This window comes from Drosophila novamexicana, unplaced genomic scaffold (assembly GCF_003285875.2).
Source record: "Drosophila novamexicana strain 15010-1031.04,08,12 unplaced genomic scaffold, DnovRS2.1 tig00000008-arrow-pilon, whole genome shotgun sequence".
Classification (NCBI taxonomy): Eukaryota; Metazoa; Arthropoda; class Insecta; order Diptera; family Drosophilidae; genus Drosophila; species Drosophila novamexicana.
The window spans coordinates 1,533,755-1,557,591 of NW_020824765.1; the positions used below are offsets into that span (position 1 = coordinate 1,533,755).

Consider the following 23,837-nt stretch of genomic DNA (forward strand, 5'->3'; position numbering starts at 1 on the left):
TCTTGACAGCAATGCGCGGCTTAACATGGCCAATGGGCTCTGCAAAGTTGACAAGTCCAAAATGTTACTGCGAAATCTGTATAAACTGCCTGAACGATAAGTCGAAAACATTCGATTGGAGGGATGAGTACCTAAAAGCAGGCATGGGATATGCTTGTCCCTGGCATAATACGGAAAAGCTGGAACCCGTCCTGCGAGTTAGCTCCTGCAAACGATCACCCGATATAGTGGGCGCTACGCTACCAATGGGCTCTGAAATAAATAAAAGTATCAATTCTGGTTCAATGGCACAAATAACCACAAAAACTGCCTGAATATCGCTGAGACTGTACAAATATTACCTAAATGCTGGTGTTGGATAGGATTGACCTAGGCACAAAATGGCCAAATCGTTGGAAGCTGCTATCGTTATTTCCTGTAAACGACCACCGGAAATCTTAGGTGCCACACTGCCCACAGGCTCTGCAAAGCATCATTGACAGTCGATCAGGATTATGGAATACTAATTGAAAACTGCCCGATTGTTGATTTATTTTATAACTAACCGTATGATGGGCACGGGAAACGCTTGAGCCTGACAGAGTAAGGCAAAGCTGGTCGAGATCTCCTTGACAAATGTAAAGCTTTTCGACTCGCCTGAGAAACTGGGCACCCTTGCCCCAATGGGCTCTACAAGAGATTATAAAATGTTTATGGGCAACAAGAGAATAGTGTAAAACTGTCTGAACTAGGTGATGAATACTTAGAGCTACGTTAAGGCTACCTTATCAGGGGAACAGGATACGCCTGAGCCTGACAAAGAAGTGCGAAACTTTGCCCATATTGCCGCACAAATGTATAGCTTTTCATATCAGTTGCGAAAGTGGGGCCTTTGGCGCTGACAGGTTCTAAAAATACACGGCCAAAATAAACGATTATTTCCGGAATACGATTCAAACAGAAAGCCAGCTGGCAGTGTTAATATTTGTAGGATTTATCGAAAACTGTCTCAACTTTTACCTAATAAACGGCACCGGGTATGCCTGAGCCTGGCAGAGCAAGACAATATCGCTTGAGCTGGGACCGAGGAGAGAGGAGATTTTTGAAGCGCTAGCAAATGTTGGAGCCTTCGCACCGACAGGTTCTGGAAATTGCGAAATTTATGCTGTCAGGACATGGGTTACAATAAGTTAACTATTGAAAACTGCCTGATAGTTTCGAGAAGTGTTAAATACAGGTACTAGTACCTCATTGCAGGCACAGGAAACGCTTGAGCCTGACAAAGCAGCGCAAAGCTCTGACTCACGCCTCGCGTATATGAGAACGAATTGGAATCAGTTGAAAAGGTTGGCGCTCTGGCCCCAATGGGTTCTGTAAATGGCATTGATAAATATAAATAGACCTCAAATAGAATGCGAAAACTGCCTGAATTAAAGCAAACAAAGACTTGAGTCTACCTCATGGCGGGTACTGGAAACGCCTGCGCCTGACACAGCAAGGCGAAACTTTGACCCACGGCGCGTGCATAAGAAAAAGAGTTGTAGTCCGTCGAAAACGTAGGAGCCCTAGAGCCAATAGGTTCTGCAAAGTTATGGCATGATAAATATATTTGTTCCTCAAATACCACAGAAAACTGCCTGATAGTAAAGATAACTCGTTAAACTTGCCTAATGATGGGCACGGGAAAGGCCTGCGCCTGGCACAACAGGGCAAAACTTGCATTAATGGAACGCTCAAATATGCTGCCCTTGGAGTCACTCGAAAATGTGGGTGCCTTTGCGCCGACAGGCTCTAAAATAAAAGTAATCAATGCCATAATTAAAGTGTTCCCATAGAACCATTTGACAAGCGTTGGTCCAAGTCCCCGACTAAGATAATAGTTTACTGATGAGCTCGCGTTTCCAATTACCTAAATACTGGCACCGGGTATGCCTGGCCTTCACAGGTCAGGGCCAAGTTGTTATGCTGGGGAGCGTGTATGGTAAAAGTTGAGGCAACGCTGGGAAAACTGGGCGCCTTGAAGCCAACAGGTTCATGAGATATATCAGATAAGTCGTTATTATGTGTTAGGAATAGGAAGAAGAAACTGACTGAATGTTGGGTGGTGCTCGGATTACCTAAAAACAGGCACTGGAAATGCCTGAGCCTGGCAGAGCATCGCAAAGCTGAAGCCCAATGGAACATGTTGCTGGAATGTCTGGACGCCCGTGGGCACAGCCGGCGCCTTTGAACCAATGGGCTCTAAGAAAATAAAGGTTATCAATTTAACAATTAAACTATATCATCTGTGCATAATCATAGTGCAGAACTTTCCTCTACTTTTGATATTCGCTACTTTGTGAGCAACATATTTTCTATCAATGAATTTGAGCATTATGCGTCATTGTTATGAGTACATTAAATTTGTACTAAATATGAAAACAGCTGAAGGGTTACATGTCAGGTATCTCGAGTTATAACTACATTTGACATTTCATTATCATTTGAGATAGTTTAAGCGGGGCTTACGAAAGTATCTCACTGAAAATGAAAAAGTGAAATTGTGGCCAAGTATTGCCAACAGGTGTTGTAAGATACTAAGAGCCAGTGGTATAAAAAGTCAGCCGAAAGTCACACGCAAGCAGCAAAAATAATTCATTTGCCAACTTCAGACACTAAAAAAAAAACCCTTCAACTTTGACCTCATTTGTACGTACGTGCACTTTCCACGTAACCTGTTGACACAGACGGCACAAGCTAACGCAACCCCCAAAGACGCTGAACTTTTCAGACATAAACTCGAAAAGTAATAGAAGAAGAGGGAAAGCCGGCAACAACAGACGCGCACAATGCATATTTAATTGGGGTCAATGTTAAGCTTAAGGTTAACGAAATACCAACAACAATAACAACAGCTACGCGCCCCGTTGGGGCATGCGCACCTTGTGTATGTGTGCGGCAACAGGTGGGCGTGCAAGAGCCGAGCCAAAGACAACAAGCGAAAGTTGACCCAGAAACGTGCGTTCATTCAATAAACCGGTGTGCGAGCGAGACGCATGCAGTCCACACAATCCACACAAACAAACGGCGCGCGCATGTAGGGGTAATTGTTTGGGAAATTTCGTGTGGATCACGAGCATGTGCACTGGCAAAGAGAGCAGGAGAGAGCGCACACAAGTCGCATCAGCTGTTGTTTACAAACAGACACGCACACAAGCGCAAAGCCTTCGACACACACAAGTGTGTGGGGAAGGAGGGCGGCAGCTGCATTTGATTGCCTTTTGCGGTGCTTTTCTATGAATTCTCCCGCTGCCACCGGCTACGGTTTGTTTATTTAGCTTACTTTTTATGAGTGTGTGTGCGCCTATTTGACGTATGTCTGTGTTTGTGCACATTTTATGAATGAAGCAGCGCTTGGCCCCTCGCTCGGGGTTAAAGTTCACACGCCTCATGCATAAATAAAGGCACGCATTGTGCCCCGATTGGGTTGCGGGTTTCTGACTAACCTGCTGATAGGAACAGGAAATGCCTGCGCCGGGCACAGCAGCACGATGTCTATGCCGCGCTGCCGCTCAATCCCAGACCATTTCGTGTCAATGGAGAGAGTGGGGCCCTTGGCCGAAACGGGTTCTGTGTGGGAACATGAATTTAGGAACTATCTAGCTGAAACCTTTGAATGTTGGCATAGGGCATAATAGACAATTATTTTACCCAAAACTTGGCGCTGGATAACCCTGAGCTGGGCAAAGCAGCGATATATCTGTGCCTCTGTGCAGCTCAAAGGGTTTACTCATTATCGAAGGTATTCGCGGCGCCGTGCTTGAAACTGGCTCTGCAAAAAAAAAATAAAACACAAAAAATAAGCTGACTGAAATCCCTCAAAGGTTGATCGCAATTGCTACCTCTCAGTTTTTTTTTTGTTCCTTAACTATTCTAACCTGAATGCGGGCACTGGATAAGCTTGAGCGGGACAAAAAAGCGCCAAATTGGTGGACAGCATGCGTTCGATCCAAGAGCGTTTGATATCGTTGGAGAGCAGGGTGGGTGCCTTACCGCCCACGGGCTCTAAATGGTCAAGAGAAATCTTGTACAATGGCAAAAAACTTCAAGCTAACTGAATGTTGGGTGCCTGACAGTTTCGGCTTACCGAAAACTAGGCGCTGGATAACCCTGTGCTGGACAAAGCAACGAGATCGAATAATTCTGATGCAGTTCGAGAGGTTTCTGGACCAGGGCTGGTGTTCTTGGGGCTGTGCTTGAAATGGGTTCTGTGAATTGTTCGAGAAAAATAATAAAATAAAAGTAATCTCTGGCCTGATGTTGGTTTAGAATAACACCCGCACTTATATATAAACGCACCTAAAACTAGGAGCTGGATAACCTTGCGCGGGACAAAGAATTGCAGTGGCAGAATGAAATTGAACAATGTTGGGCTTATACGTCAGTGCATTTATCTTGGGCGGGCTGCTGGCAATGGGCTCTGGAAAATGGTAACGAAATTTTATAGTCAATTGGCGAAAACCTGACGTAAGCTTAATATACAGCCTAAATGTTGGTGAGTGGAGCTGAACAAATAAAAAAAGCTTACCGGAAACCTGGCGCGGGATAGCCCTGAGCTGGGCACAATATGGAAATGCTGGAGTGACCAGCCACAATTAAGGGACGTGACTGAAGTGGCGGCACTTTGGGAGCAGTGCTCGAGACAGGCTCTGGAAAATTGTATCAAACTTAACACAGAACTAAAATAAACCACCTGAACCACCTGAAATGTTGGACACTAGAGCTTGAACTTTTACCTATAGACTGGTACTGGATAACCTTGGGCAGGGCACAGTAAGGACAAGGTGCTTGAGCCAGCGTATGTTTTCATATCAAATTTGGCCAGGGAAACAACTTTGGGCACAGCGCTGCTAATGGGCTCTGAAGGAAAAAAATCATATACATTTAAGAAATACCAAAAGAAAAACTGAAATCTGCCTGATTAGTTATAGAAGAGAACTTTGACTGTAACATTACCGAAAGGCAGGTACTGGATAGCCCTGTGCTGGGAAAACTATCTCGACACCGATTTTTTGGTCGAAATTCATGTCCAAATCTTACCCCAAGATTCGTATATAGACATGGGTCAAAAATTACCACCCCCATATCTCGGCCAAATCTCATCCGATTTTCACGAAGTTTGGCTTTTTCTTCATGGTTTTCCCTCTAGATTAATGTGGCATTCAAATCTCGACACCGATTTTTTGGTCGCAATTTATGTCCAAATCTTACCCCAAGATTCGTATATAGACATGGGTCAAAAATTACCACCCCCATATCTCGGCCAAATCTTATCCGATTTTCACGAAGTTTGGCTTTTTCTTCATTGTTTTCCCTCTAGATTAATCTGGCATTCAAATCTCGACACCGATTTTTTGGTCGAAATTAATGTCCAAATCTTACCCCAAGATTCGTATATAGACATGGGTCAAAAATTACCACCCCCATATCTCGGCCAAATCTCATCCGATTTTCACGAAGTTTGGCTTTTTCTTCATGGTTTTCCCTCTAGATTAATGTGGCATTCTGAACTATGGATTTACCTAAAAAATGGCATTGGATAAGCCTGGCCAGGACAAAAGAGTGTAAAGCTGCCGCCTAAATGAGCCTCGGCGTTTTTAAGACGATTTTCAACACTGATTTTAGGCGCTACGCTGCCAACGGGTTCTAAGAAAATATAAACATTAAGCTGGTTATCATCAATAATTTAAATTGAGAAACTGCCTGAATGTTATGGAGGTAAAGGAGTCACAATAGAAATTTACCTAAAGGCCGGCACTGGATAGGATTGTGCTGGGCAGAAGAGCGTGAACGTAGTGCCGAGTTGAGCTGCCGCATCTTTGAGACGTTCACCAACACTTATTTTGGGCCCAACAGAGCCAACGGGTTCTATTAAAACCAAATTTTTATTCTGATACGTGCTGAAAATAGACTACTCCTACGTACTAAATGAAAACTGCTTTTGTTTCAGGCTTGAGCACCCTCTTACCTAAAGGCTGGCACTGGATAGGACTGTGCTGGACAAAAGATGCTCAGATCTCCCTTCAAGGGCACCTCGGCATCCTTGCGTCGCTCCCCGATGCTAATTTTGGGCGGCACGCTGCCAACGGGCTCTTAAATTGAACAACTTATTAAAGTTAAACAACAACAAAACAGGATCAAGTTGCGAACTTTGAAAACTGCTTAAATGGGCTCGGCAAGGACCATAGAAATTTGTAGTCAAGTTTTTGGGAGGGGTGCAGAAACAATGTCGGGGCTCAAGCCATCACAACTATTGCGTGTCATTGTTTGACCAGACCGTTATGAATAGGCTTAATCATGCGACTCTGAGAGGGGAATGGGAGCTGAAGGCTTATGGCTAATTACAATTTGTAGCCAATGATGCTTGAAGACTTTGCTATGCCTGAGCTATAATTGGAGAGCTTTGGATGCACAATTACCTATAGAAGGGCACTGGATAGGCTTGCGCGGGACAAAAGATGGCAACGGTTTGGCCAAGGCGAATGCTGTCGCGTGTCAGGCCATCTTGCTTGTTGACACGTGGCGCCACGCTGCCCACAGGCTCTGCAAGATGAAGCACAAGATAAAAAGGTTGTAGAAGACCACCGACTAAACACACAGAGTAGCTCTTAACAACTAGAACTGCAAGGCAAAGGATACTCGATTCGATTTACCTATAGGCTGGCACAGGATACGATTGGGCGGGACATTGTATGGCTATGGCCTGTGTGCTGCTTATGCGATCATGATTGAACTCATCCTTGCGATTTACTCGAGGCGCAACACTGCCTATCGGCTCTGTAAACAACAATGACTTTACTAAAATATACCCTACAGCTACATAACAGCCTGAATGCAAATGGGGGATATGCGACAGAAGACTAGCTTAAGGCCTTACCTAAAGGCTGGCATGGGATAGGACTGTGCCGGACATAACAGAGCCATGGATTTGTTGGATTTGGCCAGAAAAATGCCCAATTTATCTTTGATTTCTACTTTGGGTGCTACGCTGCCCACAGGCTCTGCAAAGATAAGTCATTACGGCATTAATATAAGCTAATCCCAAATCTGAAGCTGCCTTAATATTGGGCTGGTTAACATCGGGCGCTACAACAGGCCAATGGACATCCAGTTTTTCTAGACCTCATGATTCTTAAAGCTAAGGCATTACCTATAAGCGGGCATTGGGTATGACTGCGCGGGACAGAGCAAGGCTAAAGAATTTTCAGAACTGGCTAAAAATATGCCAGCTTTATCCTTAATTTCTACTTTGGGCGCGACTGAGCCAACTGGTTCTGCAAATATTCAAAAGAAAATTGTTTGTCTGTTCAGAATATCCTAAAGATCCTAAGACTGCATCGGCTCAAAGGTACTCGACTGTGCATTACCTAAACGCCGGCATTGGGTAACCCTGAGCGGGGCACACCAAACTTAAGGAGTTATTCGATCTGATGATGGCTATTTTGACTTTATCATTAATATCGACTTTCGGTGCCACAGAGCCAACGGGTTCTGAAAAGGAGAGTGGCGAGGACATCCTGCATTTAACAAATTTGATGGCATAGGACTTCTAAATAGGGAACTGCCTGAATGTCATTCTCACCTAAATGAGGGCATTGGATAGCCTTGAGCTGGACACAAAATACTTAGCGACGCATTTAAGGAGTTTGAAGAGAACTTCAGCTTATCGTTCATGTCCACCTTAGGTGCAACAGATCCCACAGGCTCTGTAGAGGGTTAAATGGGGACATAAGGTCAAGAATATATTCTTGAGACTGCCTGTTGCTGGTTTAGAGCACCCTTACCTAAATGCTGGCATAGGATAGCCTTGCGCAGGACAAATTAAGCTCAGTTGAAGCCCAAGATTTGCAACAGATATTGCAACTTTATCTTTCAAATCAACTTTCGGCCCCACAGTGCCAATAGGCTCTGCAATAAGAGGAGCATGTGAATCGAGTGTCTATAGCTAAGGGATACAACTGCCTGAATAGGATAAGGGCGTAATTTATTGTACCTAAAAGCTGGCATAGGATAGCCTTGAGCTTTGCAGAACAGATTCAAAGAAGTATTTGAACTTTTTATGGCGAAATCCATTTTATCGTGCATGTCAACCTTAGGCGCCACACTCCCCACGGGTTCTGAAACAGTTTGATTGCACAAGCGACTTTAATGGATCGAATTGGAGTAAAGGTAACTTTCAGAAAACTGCCTAAATATGCCTGTGAATCGTACCTGTACGCAGGCATGGGATACGACTGCGCGGGGCAAAGCAAGTTTAGGGCTTGCCCCTTAGGCTAATCAAGCCACGTTATACGATCCTTAACATCCACCTTCGGAGCCACACTACCAACAGGTTCTGCAAGCAATTTCGAAATCTTTAACTGCTACAGCGAAATCTCTAATGAAAACTGCCTGAAAATTTTAATGGTGGCGAATCTTACCGGGCAGCGGGCGTTGGATACGACTGGGCTGGACAAAGTAAGCTCAGGGATATACCCTTTGGTTTATCAACCCATTTAATGCGATCATTAGCATCAACTTTGGGTGCAACACTGCCCACGGGCTCTGTAATATGCCAGAACCTTAACAAAATGGCCTGGAGGTTTCAAAGTAAACTGCCTGAATGCTGAGCGGGGCTTACCTAAATGTTGGAACCGGATAGGATTGAGCTGGACAAACTATGGCCAGACTGTGATTCAAAGCTGCACGAGCGTAGTTAATCTCATCTTTGATATCAACTTTAGGGGCTACGCTCCCGACAGGTTCTGTGAGCACAAATAAATAGTTTGTAAAAAGACCTCTATAGGAATGTAGCCTGAACGTTGGGCTGAGCAAATTACCTAAACGATGGCATGGGGTACGACTGGGCTGGGCAAATGATCGCCTTGGATAACCCCAGCTGAGTTCGCGCAAATGTAAACTCATCCCGAGTATCGACTTTAGGTGCCACAGAGCCCACGGGTTCTACAAGAAAAGTTACATAAGTACTTATGCTTAAATATCTAAATCTCAACTGTAGAACTGAATGTGGTCGAGGAATTTTTAGAACTAACCTAACTAAAGGCACGGGATATGCCTGGCCAGGACATTGCATGGCATAATCCTCAGACAACTTCACCTGCAGCACTTGAAACTTGTCGTGAAGACTTGTGATTTTTGGTGGCACAGACCCTATCGGTTCTACAAAAGAGTATATCATATTTACAAGTGAAATAATAAATAAAACTAACCGAACTATGGGTACAGGGTATGCTTGACCAGGACATTGCATAGAATAATCCTCATTCAACTTCACTTGCACAAACTGAAACTTGTCATGCAGATTCGAAATTTTTGGTGGAACCGAACCAATGGGTTCTAGTATAAGAAAATAAAACAATATTATTTAACTCAGACAGCAGGAGAAGCCCGAAATGTTGGCTAAGTCTTTTAAGGTCTCTTATGCTATGCATAATTAAACTAACCGAACTACTGGCACTGGATAAGCCTGACCGGGACACTGCATAGCGAAATTGGATTCCAGCTTAACTTGCATCAATTGAAATTTGTCATTTATGTTATTGATTTTCGGCGGAACAGATCCGATGGGTTCTGAAATTGTATACTACATTAAAACCTTGCCGTAGGAATGCAGATGAACATTTGAAAGCAGCCTGAAGTTGAGAAGGAATCGGGTTACCTGTTGGTGGGTACGGGAAACGCTTGACCCGGGCACTGCATGGCATATTTAGTGCCCAAAAGTATTTCCATAGTGCGCACTCGCTCGAGCAGATTAAGTTTGGGTGGGACAGAGGCAACCGGCTCTAGAGGGGATAAAGACTTACTTTCAGGCTTGGGTCTTGACAACTACTTGAATGTTGAATTGGATTGGGAAAACATACCTATATGCGGGTATGGGATACGATTGTGCAGGGCACTTAAGACTCAAGCTCCTTGCCACAAACGCACGAGCATTGGCCACTTCATCATCTATGCTAACTTTGGGTGGAACGCTACCAATTGGTTCTGAAAGGAACAGGAATGTGGACATGCCTTTAACTAGCCTTTTATAGCCCACGAAAGCTGCCTGAATGCTTACTGGCTCCGACAAAAGTCCTACCTATATGCTGGTATGGGATACGATTGCGCAGGACACTTCAGGCTAAATCTGGCACTTTGCACGGTTCTTGTATTGGACAATTCATCAGCTACACCAACCTTTGGCGGAACACTGCCTATCGGCTCTGTAAACATTGCGAATGTTACACGGTATCTCAAATTATTTGAAAACTGCCTGCTAGAAATGAGGAAATTGGTCTAACAAAATAATCACTTTAATTATATTGTCTGCCCCTTGGTAAACCTGTCGTAAATTGGGCTATTTGCGGAATTCAAACCTCACAAAATGGCTTCAAGACATGCAGCACAATTTTAATGGGAGTACCTAAAGGCAGGCATGGGATATGATTGCGCCGGACAGAGCAGGGCAAATCCGGCCTGCTCGGCTATCTCGCGTGTCTGTAGTTTGTCCTGGACGTTTATTTTGGGCTTGACCGAGCCAACGGGTTCTACAATAAAAAATTTGAATTTCTTTGGTTCAGGACATGCACTAGAAAACTGTCTGCCGTTGGTCAGGCGAGGTAACGGCTTGTAGTTATTTTTAAACCCACCTAAAAGCGGGCGTTGGATAGGATTGTGCCAAGCAGAGGAGGGAATAACTATTGCTTAGTTCCACGTCTATAAACTGATGTTTGTCTTGGGCGTTGACTTTCGGACGCACACTGCCGACGGGTTCTAGAAAGCGTAGTTAACTTTAATATCAACATTTTTGGACTAACTGAATGTTGGTCTGGAAAAGGGTTGTCGGCTAGTCTTACTTGAAAATGGGCATTGGATACGATTGCACTGGACATTGTATGTTGAAACTGGTGCCGCCCTGAATTTGCATCATTCTGAAGCGTTCGAGAAAGTTCAATTTGGGTGCTACACTTCCAACGGGCTCTGAAATTCGAATGGGATAAAATGCCCGATAAAGGGAAATTTTCCAATTACATCTATAAAACAGCTGAGATGTTGGGCTAGTTCGGAAAGCTTTTCATAGGAGCATTACCTATAAGCCGGCTGTGGATAGCCTTGAGCGGGACATAAGAGGCTCAAGCTATGCAAGTTCTTGACCTTAACATGTTTCAGATCATCCGCATTCGATATTTTAGGACTAACACTACCAATGGGCTCTGTAATTGAGAAATTCAGCCTTTTATAGAGGACTTATCTAACTGTTGAAAACTGCCCTAGTTCGCTTAGGGGTAATCAAGATGTCCATATTACCTATAGAATGGCTGTGGATATGCCTGAGCAGGGCACAACAAGCTCAAGTCTAGAGCGCTCCTGCCTTTAATGTGTTTGTAATCTTCACCCGTATTAATTTTGGGGCTAACACTGCCAACTGGCTCTGCAAATGTTAAGGCCAAGATAAGGGCAATATGATAAGAGAATAAAAAAACTGCCTGAATCCGAGAAGGGAATCTAGCTTACCTATAGAAAGGCACTGGGAAAGCCTGAGCGGGACAGAGCAAAGTAATGCTGTTAGAGAGCTGAACTTTAGTTGTGCGTGAATCATCACCAGAGGTAAGCCTTGGACCGACGCTGCCAACAGGCTCTTTAGAAGAGCAATGCAAAATGAATATGATGTGTATGGTTGAAAATTAAGCCTTATGTTGGGATATGGAGCTGGACACATTAAAGAAACACTGTGATTAAGCGGCACACGAGTAAGCGTTATGTGTTCCTGATTGCCATTGCCATTGAGCTGTGGACTAACGCTCCCAACGGGTTCTAGATCGGATCGGAAATACACATGTGAGATACTAAATGTTGAGATACCTAAATGTTGGGCTAGTTTACCTATAAAAGGGCACCGGATAGGCTTGAGCTGGGCACATAAGCGTAGCACTCTGACCCCGTAATACTTTCGGAATTTTGATGGCATCATCGCCGGCTGTAACTTTTGGACTAACGCTTGCCACCGGTTCTTTAGAGGATAAAAAATAAACGTGATTTGTTTGCTAGTCTATGTCAAAAAAGCCTAAATGTTGGGCTGGTTTACCTAAAGAATGGCACCGGATATGCCTGAGCTGGACATAAGAGCGTGGCGCTCTGCTCCATGTGCACCTTGAGGATGCGAGACTCATCGCCACTCGTGAGGCGCGGTCCCACACTACCAACGGGCTCTGGCGAGGAAGATATCTTGTTTACAGATTGGCAAGGCTTGGCCTGCCTTAAGTTGGGATAAGTCTTACCTAAAGAGGGGCACAGGGTACGATTGTGCCGGGCATAGCAAAGTAATGGGACGCTCTGCAGCGTATTGCACAACTTTAATATCATTGCCCGAAAGCAGACGAGGACCAACGCTTGCAATGGGTTCTTGAAAATGGAAAAACATTCAGTCTGTGCAGGAAAAGAAAAACTGGCCAAAGTTGGGTCTAAGTTAACTGAGCTGTCATTGGCTGGCCCACCTAGATAATGGCGCTGGAAATGCCTGAGCGGGACACAGCAAAGTGAGGCTGTTATTGGCCGCGCTCGTAAAGCTGCTACTTGTCAGTGTGGTTGGGAACTTGGGCGAAACCCTGCCGACTGGTTCTGTGAATGAATCGAAACGGAAAATGAAATTTTAGATTTGCATTTAATTGCTGTTAAATATGACTATAGCTATGTACTGGTTGTTGGCACTTACCTTGGGCGCATTGATACAAATTTTGGGAAAGTTGAAATTCAATTATAATACCCTGGTAAGGCGCTGGTAAGCCAAGTTCTTTATTAAAACGGACCAATTAAATTTTCCTCTCTCTTAGCTTTATTTCAAGCTCATAGCATTGTCGAGTACCCTATCCCAACATTCAGGCAGTTTTCAATTTAGTACAGAGCAACAATTTTCTGACTATACTGCATAGACATTATGAGATTTAGGCATACATTGATTCAGTTTTAATGTTCGAAAAACACGCTTTTTCCTCACAAAGAAAGAGATTTTAAGCAAAAAATCTTTTTGATTGAATATTGGATATCAGTTTTTATCAGAATATTGTTGCTCTAAAATATAATTTTAAATTGTAAATAATGTAAATTACTGAACTATTAAAATCTCAGTAATTCACAGGCGAAGCAAGGAAATTGCCAATGAGTGTATAAACTTATGTCATTTTCCTTGTAACGCTTTCTATACTTGGAATATATTTCAACTTTAGTATATGGAAAAAGCTGAGATTTTGTAATTGAATAATTAAAATCTTTGAATAAGTCAAAATTGAAAATTTTTAAAATTTACTTTAATTTACTTTTTAATATTCCAAATATATTTCAAAAAGTCACAAGCCAAAATTGTTAGCTTAATGCTTAACATTTAAGGGCTGAGACTTTTAATTTCACACCAAGTAAACTTCACACAGTTAAAATATATTTTAAATTAGAAAAATCATTTTTCATTTTAAATATACGTTTAATATATTGTTTTATAACTGTATGAAATTAACTTAACACTGATAACCCTCAGTTATCCATCTGTTGGCAAGTAGTTTAAGCTTTTGGCATTGCATGCAATAAAATTAAAAGTAATTTGATAAGACAAGGCTTAATCCAAAGCATATACGAATTGAACCTTAGGGCAAGGCATTGTTTTGAACCGTGAACCGAACAGCCTTTGGTTTTTGTATTCTTTTAGCAAGCTTTTCAATCTGTTTGTGTTCACATTTCAGACAGTTTTGATATTTCAAAAACAACTGCCACAAGAACGGATAACTGAGTACCTTACAATGGGATAACAATTGGCAAACAAGGCCGACTTACCTGTGATGACCAAACGTCCTTTGGTCGCACTCAGACGCGTCTCTCCAGTCAAACGATGCTTGGTGCGGCACTGGTAGCTCTTGTATCCGTCTTCGGGTCCGACTTCACGAATGTGTAGCTCGCCGGAGGGCAGAACGAGGTATTTGCCGTCTAATATTTATTGTTGTGAGTTGAAAAGTAATTCATAAAAATATATTAGTGATGACGTTACCGGGGTTAACTTAAGCTATCATACAACAAAGCTATTTTTTAGACAATTAACAAAACACTCAATTAAAATCGATGCTTTAATTGAATTTTTCGCTTCGCAATCGAAAGCCACATGCCACAAAAATATTAATAAGTTAGGAATTCATATGTTTTCGTTTCCTTAGATCTTAACGCTTTGTGCAATTTAATAATTATGTCAATTGTTAGTATCATGCAATGTGGCTTGCCAATGCGAATTGTGTATTAAAGTATTGCTAAGGTCTTAGTCCATTTACATTTGCATATGCTTATGTAAGGCTGAAAATAGTTTTTAACTTTATTACAAGAATTTGATTTAAATATTTACTCTAATTTTCAGTCTTACAACAACAAGCAACATTCCGTTCAGACAATAATTTATTGTATTTTTTGTGCAATACAATAAATTAGTCTAAAATAATAATTTGACTTATAACTAACTATACACCATGAGCAGGCTTCTTATCGAAAAGAAATTGTAGTAAGTTGAATCAATTTTTTAATAAAAACTTTATTTTAATATTCTTAGTAAGTTGCAGCCAAAAAATTCCAAATTATATCGAAATATACACACTTTCTTTTAAAACTTAGTTCAATTCAAAAAATAAATTTGTAGATATGTATATATAACAATTAATACATATGTTCTATTGCAAGTTATAAAAAATGTGAACAACTCAGTGACACCTAGGTTCAAAAATGTAGAAAACCAGTTAGACAAACCGAGCATTAGTTCGAAAAGTTAACTGGGCTAACGAATATATTTATCTCGAGTTTGCAGTCTCAATTTTCACAAATACAATTGATTGGCTCGGTAAATAGTTTTTTAAAAAGTTTAAATATTTCCACAATTTCTTTTCATTATGATATTCATGCTACAACAAAAATGCCAATAGTTTAAGCTGATGTGGATTATCATATGATGATTTTTGTTAAACAGCCTTTGGGTTATGATATATGGTACATGTTTATATATCTGTACATATGCGCAAAATTGATGATATAATTATTAGCATTTTTGTTCATACATATTTACAGTAAAAGTATTTACACTAGGCTACAAAACAACGCTACTTTCAACTACATGAAGGGGTAGGTTCTTGTGAATGGTTTTGGGCAAGTCAGGAGCGACTCTTGGAGTTTGTTTGGAGAGGGAAAGGATGTGAAAATAAAAAGAAGAGATTTGGAGTTTGGTCGGAAAATGAAAATAATAAAAAAGATAGAGAAATTGAAATTGAAAGTAAAGCAAAAGTAATCGAATGCCTAACAGCGCAGTAGTTGGGGGCCTGTTAGAGAAAGTCTGGGACCAAGGCACTGAATGATCATTCAACAAGCTGGCATTGAAATTTGAAATTGAATTGGACGGGATTTGTTTTGTGTGAGTGTGGCACTAGAAGCAAGTCTAAGAAAACTTTGAAAACTTAAAGCTAGTGGTTTACCGCTAGCTGTGACATCGGCCTGCGGATATATTTCACGCTCCTCGTCCTCAACCCACGAGTCGACCACAATAAAGTCGGCAACAAAACTGGGTATATGACATTTAAGGATTGCGCTGTTGCCGCGCAGAATGGACTCATCCATGACATTGACGCTGTAGGATTGTGGCACAACTGCAAAGTGAACGAGACAGAGAGAGAGAGAGATAGGAAGATGGTCTTCCATGAAATATGCTGATATCAGATAAACGAGGATAAATCATAAGGTAATGTTGGATGGTTGGCCCCTTCATGTTTCTACAATGGCAATAAGATACGCAGAGGTGCTGTACCCGTTATGTTCTTGGTATAGACACCGCCCTCGGTATCAATCCAATCGGTTATGTCGATGTGATCGGCCACAAACGACGGCGTCTGACATTTGAATATAGCTGCATTGCCCTTGATGACGTACTCATCGTATACTTGCGACTCAAAGAACTGTTTGACCACTGAAATGGCAATAATGCAAGTGCGGAAACATAAGCAGGGCATGATTCGAAAAAGCAAAGATAATGTTGGAGTATAGGTAACAGGGAAAAGAGTTCTAGACTAAGGCCTAACTTAATCGATTAAAAGCCGCATTTAATGCTATACCCATGGACTCGTCGGGCAGTGGGCGTATTATTTCCACGCCCTCCTCATCTAACCAAGCCTCAACGTCTATGAAGTCGGCCACAAATGAGGGCACCAGGCACTTGAGCGTGGCAGAGTTTCCCCGCAGCACAAATTCATCGATGACGCGTGTCTGATAGAACTGATGCACAACTAGGAGAGAAACGAAGAGTTGGGCGCATAAAAATGATTAAAGAATTTGGGAAATAAATGAATTAAGGGAAACTTTGTGGACACAATACATTTGGGATTGGCGCCTCTACGAATATTAATTAGAAATATAATCGATTGTAGTACCCGTCTCCTCGGCATTGTTGGGATAATAATTGCGACCCTCTGAGTCCAGCCAGAGATCGACGAAAACAAAATCCGCCACATACGAGGGTATCTCACATTTCATAACAACAGAGTTGCCTCGAATAACATACTCATTGTCGGCCTCCGATTCATAGGATTGTATGACAACTGAATCAAATGATTTTCACAAAGAAAATTAAAGTTCAAAAGTTCAAATGATGGATGTAAGAGTGGGAACATTTGTTAAGAATTAAGTGTTTAAATCTAATAAGTATATATAGAATTTGATTGGACTGTACCATAGGCGCCAGTTGAATTATCCCGCCACAATTCGACCCCCTGATCATCCACCCAGGCCTCAACTTGCACAAAGTCGGCTACAAACGAGGGTATCTTACACTTGACCACCGCCGCGTTGCCCTTAATGACATACTCATTCTCGGCCTCGGTTATATAGAACTGTGAGACGACTGCGTGAAAAGGGTATTAAATAAAATAAAAGCAAATTAACTTGTAAAGCTTGGAATTGGTTGGGATGGGTGCTCATTTAAATTAAGGATTGCAAATCAATACAAGGCGCACCATAATTATCGGAGAAAGACAAGACATTGCCCTCCTCATCAATCCAAGACTCGACACGCACAAAATCAGCAACAAACGATGGAATCGAACACTTTAAAACGGCAGCATTGCCTTTTATAACATATTCGGTCATAATTTCGGCCTCATAGAACTGATTGACCACTGAAAATGTTTTGAAATAAGCGGAAAGTAAGAAATTATAAGTAAGTTGGAAAGTGTTTGGATACTGAAAGCCCGTGTTAAATTAGTTAAAACTAAACTAGCTTATTTGTTGCGCTTAGCCAATACCATAATTGTCAGAGTGGCGCAGTTCGGTGCCCTCCTCATCGATCCAAGACTCAACCCGAACAAAATCAGCCACAAACGAGGGTATGGAACATTTAAGTACTGCCGCATTGCCTTTGATGACATACTCCATCAAAATATCGGCGCCATAAAACTGATTAACAACTGGACAACAGATGAAAATTTAAGCAAAAGTTATAGCATTTAAACGAAATTAGAGTAAATAGAAACGGGAATTGGAGTGGGAAGCTGCTGCTTAAAAATAACAACCACAATATCTGGAGAATCTACCAAAATCATCCTGCGGTATATACTCCGTGCCATCGCTGGCTACCCAGGCCTCAACGCGTAAAAAGTCTGCCACAAAACTTGGTATGGTGCATTTCAAAACTGCCGTATTCCCCTTGATAACATACTCCGAAACAACTTCAGCTTCGTAGTATTGGTTGACGACTGCAAAATGTTGAGAAAGTATTATGAAAAACGAACAGGCTAAAGTAAAGAAAACCACGCACTGTAGAATGTAAATGTAAAATGAAAAGAAAATAGCAAATAGGGGGTTATGGGTAAAACAGGAACTGCTAGTTTCCAATACTATCTGATCTTATAAACTGTAGAATCGCTTAGCTAAGTATGTTATATACCCATGCCCTGTTGGTCCTCGAGTGTTCCATAGAGTTCGCCCTCTTCGTCTTGCCAGGAAACCACCTGCACAAAGTCCGCCACAAACGATGGTATGGAACACTTGAGAACTGCCGAATTGCCGCGTATGACATATTCATTGTTAACCTCCGACTCGTAGAACTGTTGCACAACTGGCGGGGTGGTTAAGGGGAAAATGAAAATGATTTCGTGTTGAGAGTGCAAGCGGGGTGGGGGAATGGGGCAACACCTTGCGTGTTACGGGCGTGTGAAACTCTTCAGCAGCCTAATTGAAACAAGAGAGGTTCAGCTTTTAAGCGACAAGAGTAGCAGGCGCATTTAATGGACCTTAATGCGCAATTTGATGAGATGTACATAAATATTTAGTTATGCGCCGCGCAACTTCCCTGAGAAAGTCCACAGGTTAATAATAGTTTAAGAACATGGCTCATAGACACGCACTGAGAAAATTAGCCAGCATACATTTTGTAAGAAGGATAAATGCAAGACAAGAAAACAAAAGAAAAGAAAAGTTAATGAAAATATGGTTTGGGGAGGAGCACTTAAAATATTATGATGCTGGTCAAACACAACTGTACATGACTCTCTCCAAAAATAACCTCAAAATGCACAAACCATATTCGGTGCCTGGTAAAAAGTCCTCATTCTGATCCGTGTGCCAGGACACAACACTAACAAAATCAGCCACAAACGAGGGTATCTCACACTTCAGAACTGCAGCATTTCCGCGTATGACATAAGCCTTATTTACATCAGTATCGTAGTATTGGGCAACGACTAAAGTAAAGCCACAAAGCAAAATAAGAATCATGGTTAAGCCAAGTAAAAAAAAATAAATTAACTAAAGTATTTGTATATTCAATAACAAATCATCAAACAAAAGTGGAGACACTTGACGAAGCTTGGAGAATTGTTCTATTTGTTGGTATCCTGACCAGTGTTGGTTAATTGAGTTAGCTAATTGCAATAATACACCTGTGTCGCTCGTATTTTACAGTTATTAGTGAAGCTTGGTGTTGGTTGTTGGTGGGTGTTTCTAGTACTTAGTACTTTAGTGTTGGTTAACTGTACTTGCACTTTACACGAGTTTTCTGTGGGCATATGCTGTGTTGTTCTGTGTTGGTTGTGTGTGAGAGTGTTGTTGTTGTTGTTGTTGTTGGGAGTATAGTTTGCAGAAGTAGTTAAAGTAGTGCTGTTTTGCAACACACGCACAAACACTCATAGACAGAAGCACACACTGACACACACACACAGAGAGAGAGGCAGAGAGCCAAAATCACACACCATATTCAGTGTCTGGATAGAAATTCTCTTCCTGATCGGTATGCCAGGAAATGACATTTACAAAATCAGCGACAAACGATGGTATATCACACTTCAATATGGCCGAATTGCCGCGTATGACAAACGCCTTGTGTATATCCTCTTCATAGTGTTGCGAAACGACTAAACGTATAGAAGAAACAAAATAAATCTTTATAAAGTAAGATGGGAAAATAGATCGTGAATGGAATGATGGAGTTTTCTTATTGTTGCTGTGGCCATGCGATTTTAGTACACCTAAGCCTAAGAATGTAGTGCAAAGTGCTATGCTAGATTTTTTTTATAGTTGTTGTTCTATTGGGAGCAGCGCACCATATTCTGTGCCCGGAAAGTAGTTCTCCTCCTGATCGGTATGCCAGGAGACAACCTCAACGAAATCGGCCACAAATGAGGGTATCAAGCATTTGATAACTGCCGAATTGCCGCGAATCACATGCTCCTTGTTCACATCGGCCTCGTAGTACTGGGCAACAACTGGAAAGTGGTGTGGTATGAAGTGCGTTTAGTGATGATGTATTCCATGAAACTCTACGATAAGGCCAAGCAATTCTCACGCTCGAAACACCTGTGCAAACATGACAACTTTTTCGACTTGGGTTCCTGGAAACAATTTGCGCATTTCCTGTTTGTCGGAAAACAATTAAACGGCCAATTAAGTGGAAAGTGCGAAAGAAAAACATAATCACAGCTCAGCCCAGGCTCAGTCCAAGCGCTTTATTAATTAAAGCCATTTAATTCAACCCGAATTTCAAGGTGTAGCCCGTGCTCCAGCCATATTTCATGTCGAGCAGCTACATGGCTGTGGCCATCATTATCATCGGTCTCCACTTTAAACATATTTTTGGCACTAAGCCAACATGATAAATTCACTTAGTTAATAGGAACAGAGACGAGTTTATGCTAAGCAAAGCCAAACGACAATAGAGAGCTATGGAGCAGGGGAATAGCTGAGGTTGGGTAAGGTCTCATGGCGTGAGCTAATTGCTGACTAACACGTCGAGCTACGAGACACGAGAGAAGCCCGATGACTAAGCCAGGTGGCAATCCTAGGGGTTGCTCATATATGATGGTAACATAATTAGGTAAAAGTCATTAACTTTCGGCCTATTTGGACCTGGTTTATGCAAGCGGAAGTAATGGATATTTCCACAGCGATTTAGCTGACAGTATAGACAGGGTGTGTATAAATAGGTTCGCGAAGCACTTGGGCGCCCAACACATACTCTGGCGAGTGGCTGCTATAAACTCTGGCTCCAGCTTCAAGACAGGCTATTGGTGCGACAATTACATCATCGGTTTCATCAGCACTGCCAAACAGTTTGCACAACGATTAATTGCAGTGAAATTGCATAGACGACAGGCCAGACATATGGCAAATCTCTCGCTGCACTGCCAGGTGAAGATGGTCCAACTTTACCGACAAAGTAAGACATTAACATTTGAACGCTTTAAGCTTCGCGCGAACATTGCCTATTGCTGCAATCCGGAAAAGCACAGAACTAACCTATTAAAGGGATTTGCCAACGGGCAACGAATTTCAATGAAATTAGCCAAAGAAAAAGGTTTTTCAAATTCGACTAGTCGATGTTTTGCTATAAACATATCATTTCTTGAAATAACTCATCGGAAATTTTTAAACGCTTTTCCATGTGGAGTTGATAATTACGCCTGATTTGCGAAGAAGTTGACAACCCTGAAAACAACGAAGACAGCCGAAAAAGTTCTCCAACGCCGGTTTCCCTGTTCTGAAATTTGCTGTAAGGCTGGAAAAAGTATTTGTTTGAGTGCAGTGCAAGCATTGGATGTGGTTAACATTACGTAATTGTGAATAGTTCAGTAAAACATCGGACAATTATATTTTTAAATTATAGGTATAACCTTCAGCGAGCGATTAGGAATTTAGACTCCAAATTAATTTCATATTTAACATATAAATTTTTCAATATATTAATAGACTTCTTAATTGTTTTTCTTTGGAAATTTATATTACTTCCGAATTGAATTACAAACAGCTCTGTCTTTTGAAAGCCACAAAAAGAAGCTCTTTACTAACAACCTCTGCTTAAAATGGATTTTTTTTCGATCGATTAATCGAATTAATTGATCGCTGAGAACTAAGGTAACCAACATCCACTGACGTGCTCTGCACTCTGTAGTCTCCAACGCGCTCTCTCTAGAACACCGACCACTTACCTGCTCGCACATGCACGTCCCGGGATATGATTGAGCCAAACTGGTTGCGTGCCAGACAGGCGTAGACCTGGGCATGCACTTCCTGACGATAATCCTCGGCGCGGAAGGGCGGGAAGACCAGCTTGCCGTCCGACGAGATCTGACGCAGGCCGGGCACGTCACCCACGGCGGTGCCATCACTACGGACCCAAATGATTTCGGGCATGGGATTACCACTGGATTTGCATTCGATTTCGGCGCCCGTGGAGTTTGAGAAGTCAATGCGATTGGTGGGTTCCTTGAGAAAGACGGGTCCCTTCTGGTCAGCATCCGGCGGATTGGCAGCTAAAGTGCTGCTAACAGTGGCTACGAGGGGAAAAAGCGAGAATGATCAAGAATTAGTACAAATAACAATTAAAAACTCATAAAGCAGCTTAAATATTCAGGGCAACACAGCGGAAGTTGTGTATACACATATACTCCAACATAAATATGCATAGCTCCAAGTCCGTATCTATATATATTTGTCATCATATTTGTCAGTCGACATGTCAAGTCAATTGTCAACAGCTTGGCTTTTGTTCCATAGCTGTCGTGCTTGCTGCTGCTCAACAATTGAATGCTATGGATCAGTGAATGTCGCTATTGCTGCCCAGCGGCAAGCCCGTATGTGCTGAAGTGTGACGGTGTTGCTCTGGCAACAACCACATCGAGAAAGAGTGCTCTAATCGGGGTTGCCCGACAAAGAGATACGCCGAGCCAACGTTTTAAAAAATTGGAACACTCTTCTTTGCATACTTAAGTACACAAAAGAAACACGCATGCGCAGAGCTTATGATGCTCCCATCCTATGGGAAATGCATTCCTAAGTAACTCTGGTGTTTGCAGTTCAATCTTCTTAAAATTTGAGTATTTACCAAAGCACAAGGTATTAAGTAGTAAAGGAAAATAAATGAAACCCAATTTATATTAAGAGCCTGCATCGGAAATATGCTTAATTTTTTTTGAATAATCTATATGATGGAAACATTCGGAGGAATCGACAAAAATATTCATTCTGCGTATGATACACGTCCCTAGCTTAAATAGCTGGCTAGATCAACTGTGCCCATCGTTATCAAGAATATATATGTATTCTTTATAAGTGCAGCGAAGCTTCTTTTTCTTTGTTACAAACATTTGCACAAAAACATGATCCCCTTTTAATCCATACTCAATTGGTTCAGGGTATTTTGGAAACAACAACAACAAAAGCAAAACTATAAAAACTGGTCGCTCTTTCACTTCCTCTGCGCACAAAAGGCAGCAGGGGAAAAAATCGTTCGTTGACACTTTGGAGGATGCCGCACGACAAAAGCCGCCAGAGATCAGCCCATAGACCTGGCCGAGAGGAGTGTTGAGCTGATAGAGGTGAAAAAGAACCATTCGCCCTCAGCTGGGATTGTCACTTTTGCATTGGCAAGCAATTTCATATTCAATTTTATGCACTGGCATGGTCGCGGCCCGCCCCTTCTGCCCCCGAAGCCGTCACACAGGTGTTTGTAATAACAACAAATCAGAACGTTGCAGTCGGCTGCAACTGCGACTGCTTAATACTCTTTCACAGTTCAAAGCTAAAACTTAAAGCAGGGTAACGACTTAATTTACTAAGAGATATCTATTTCTCTGATAGGCCGCACTAGTTCAAATCTATAGATATACTTCCGATTCGCCCGGCCCCCTGGAGTCATTATAGGTATGCGCAATTGTAGGATGCACATGCGAAAGAAGCCCGAACGAAAATACTCTTTTGGCTTGGGGAACTCTTTTGGCTGACAAATGACGATAGTCCACACTTCTCTTTCAAATCCATGTAATCATTAATCAGCCCTAACGATATGATACACCAGGATATAAGCTATGGACGGAATATGGATGTGTATTCTGTATTTTTACATTTTAGTTAAGTTTTTAATTTTCTCAAATTTAAACATGTTCCTATCGTTCTGCTTTACTGTAACGACTATTTCGCATGTCCTTCAACCGCGCGTTGTTGAATTTTTGGGTCATGTGGGCACTTGTATCTAATTTATCATTTCCATTCTCGCATTAATTAATGCTCAGCTCGCCTTTCAAAACAAACAGCACGAGCAGCAACAAATTAGCTGCGAAATAATTAAAAAGAGGGCGCGTGCAGTGGGCGAGAGACGCACATTACTGTTCCACTCTCCACAACACACTATAGTTACAGTGTTGAAAAACGCTTTTAAACTCACTTTCGCAATGTAAATAAATGTTTTAAAAGTTTTACGCACTTAAACCTTTTTAAGAACGGATTATAATAACTCTTTAAGGTTTAACAATACAACGAAAATGAAGATATATCAAACATATTCATTA

The 23,837-nt window shown here is 41.9% G+C and overlaps 1 protein-coding gene across 1 annotated transcript in view; it reads right to left on the reverse strand.

The window, feature by feature from the left end:
- Positions 1 to 23,837, reverse strand: part of LOC115764471 (Down syndrome cell adhesion molecule-like protein Dscam2) — a 70,833-nt gene that overhangs the window by 29,756 nt on the left and 17,240 nt on the right. The window contains exons 3-6 of the mRNA XM_030707541.1: positions 21,480 to 21,824; positions 15,486 to 15,656; positions 13,819 to 13,968; positions 6,672 to 6,795 (exon numbers count right to left, since the gene is read on the reverse strand). Of these exons, the coding sequence (XP_030563401.1) occupies positions 6,672 to 6,795; positions 13,819 to 13,968; positions 15,486 to 15,656; positions 21,480 to 21,824 (790 nt within the window). The remainder of the gene's footprint in view (positions 1 to 6,671; positions 6,796 to 13,818; positions 13,969 to 15,485; positions 15,657 to 21,479; positions 21,825 to 23,837) is intronic.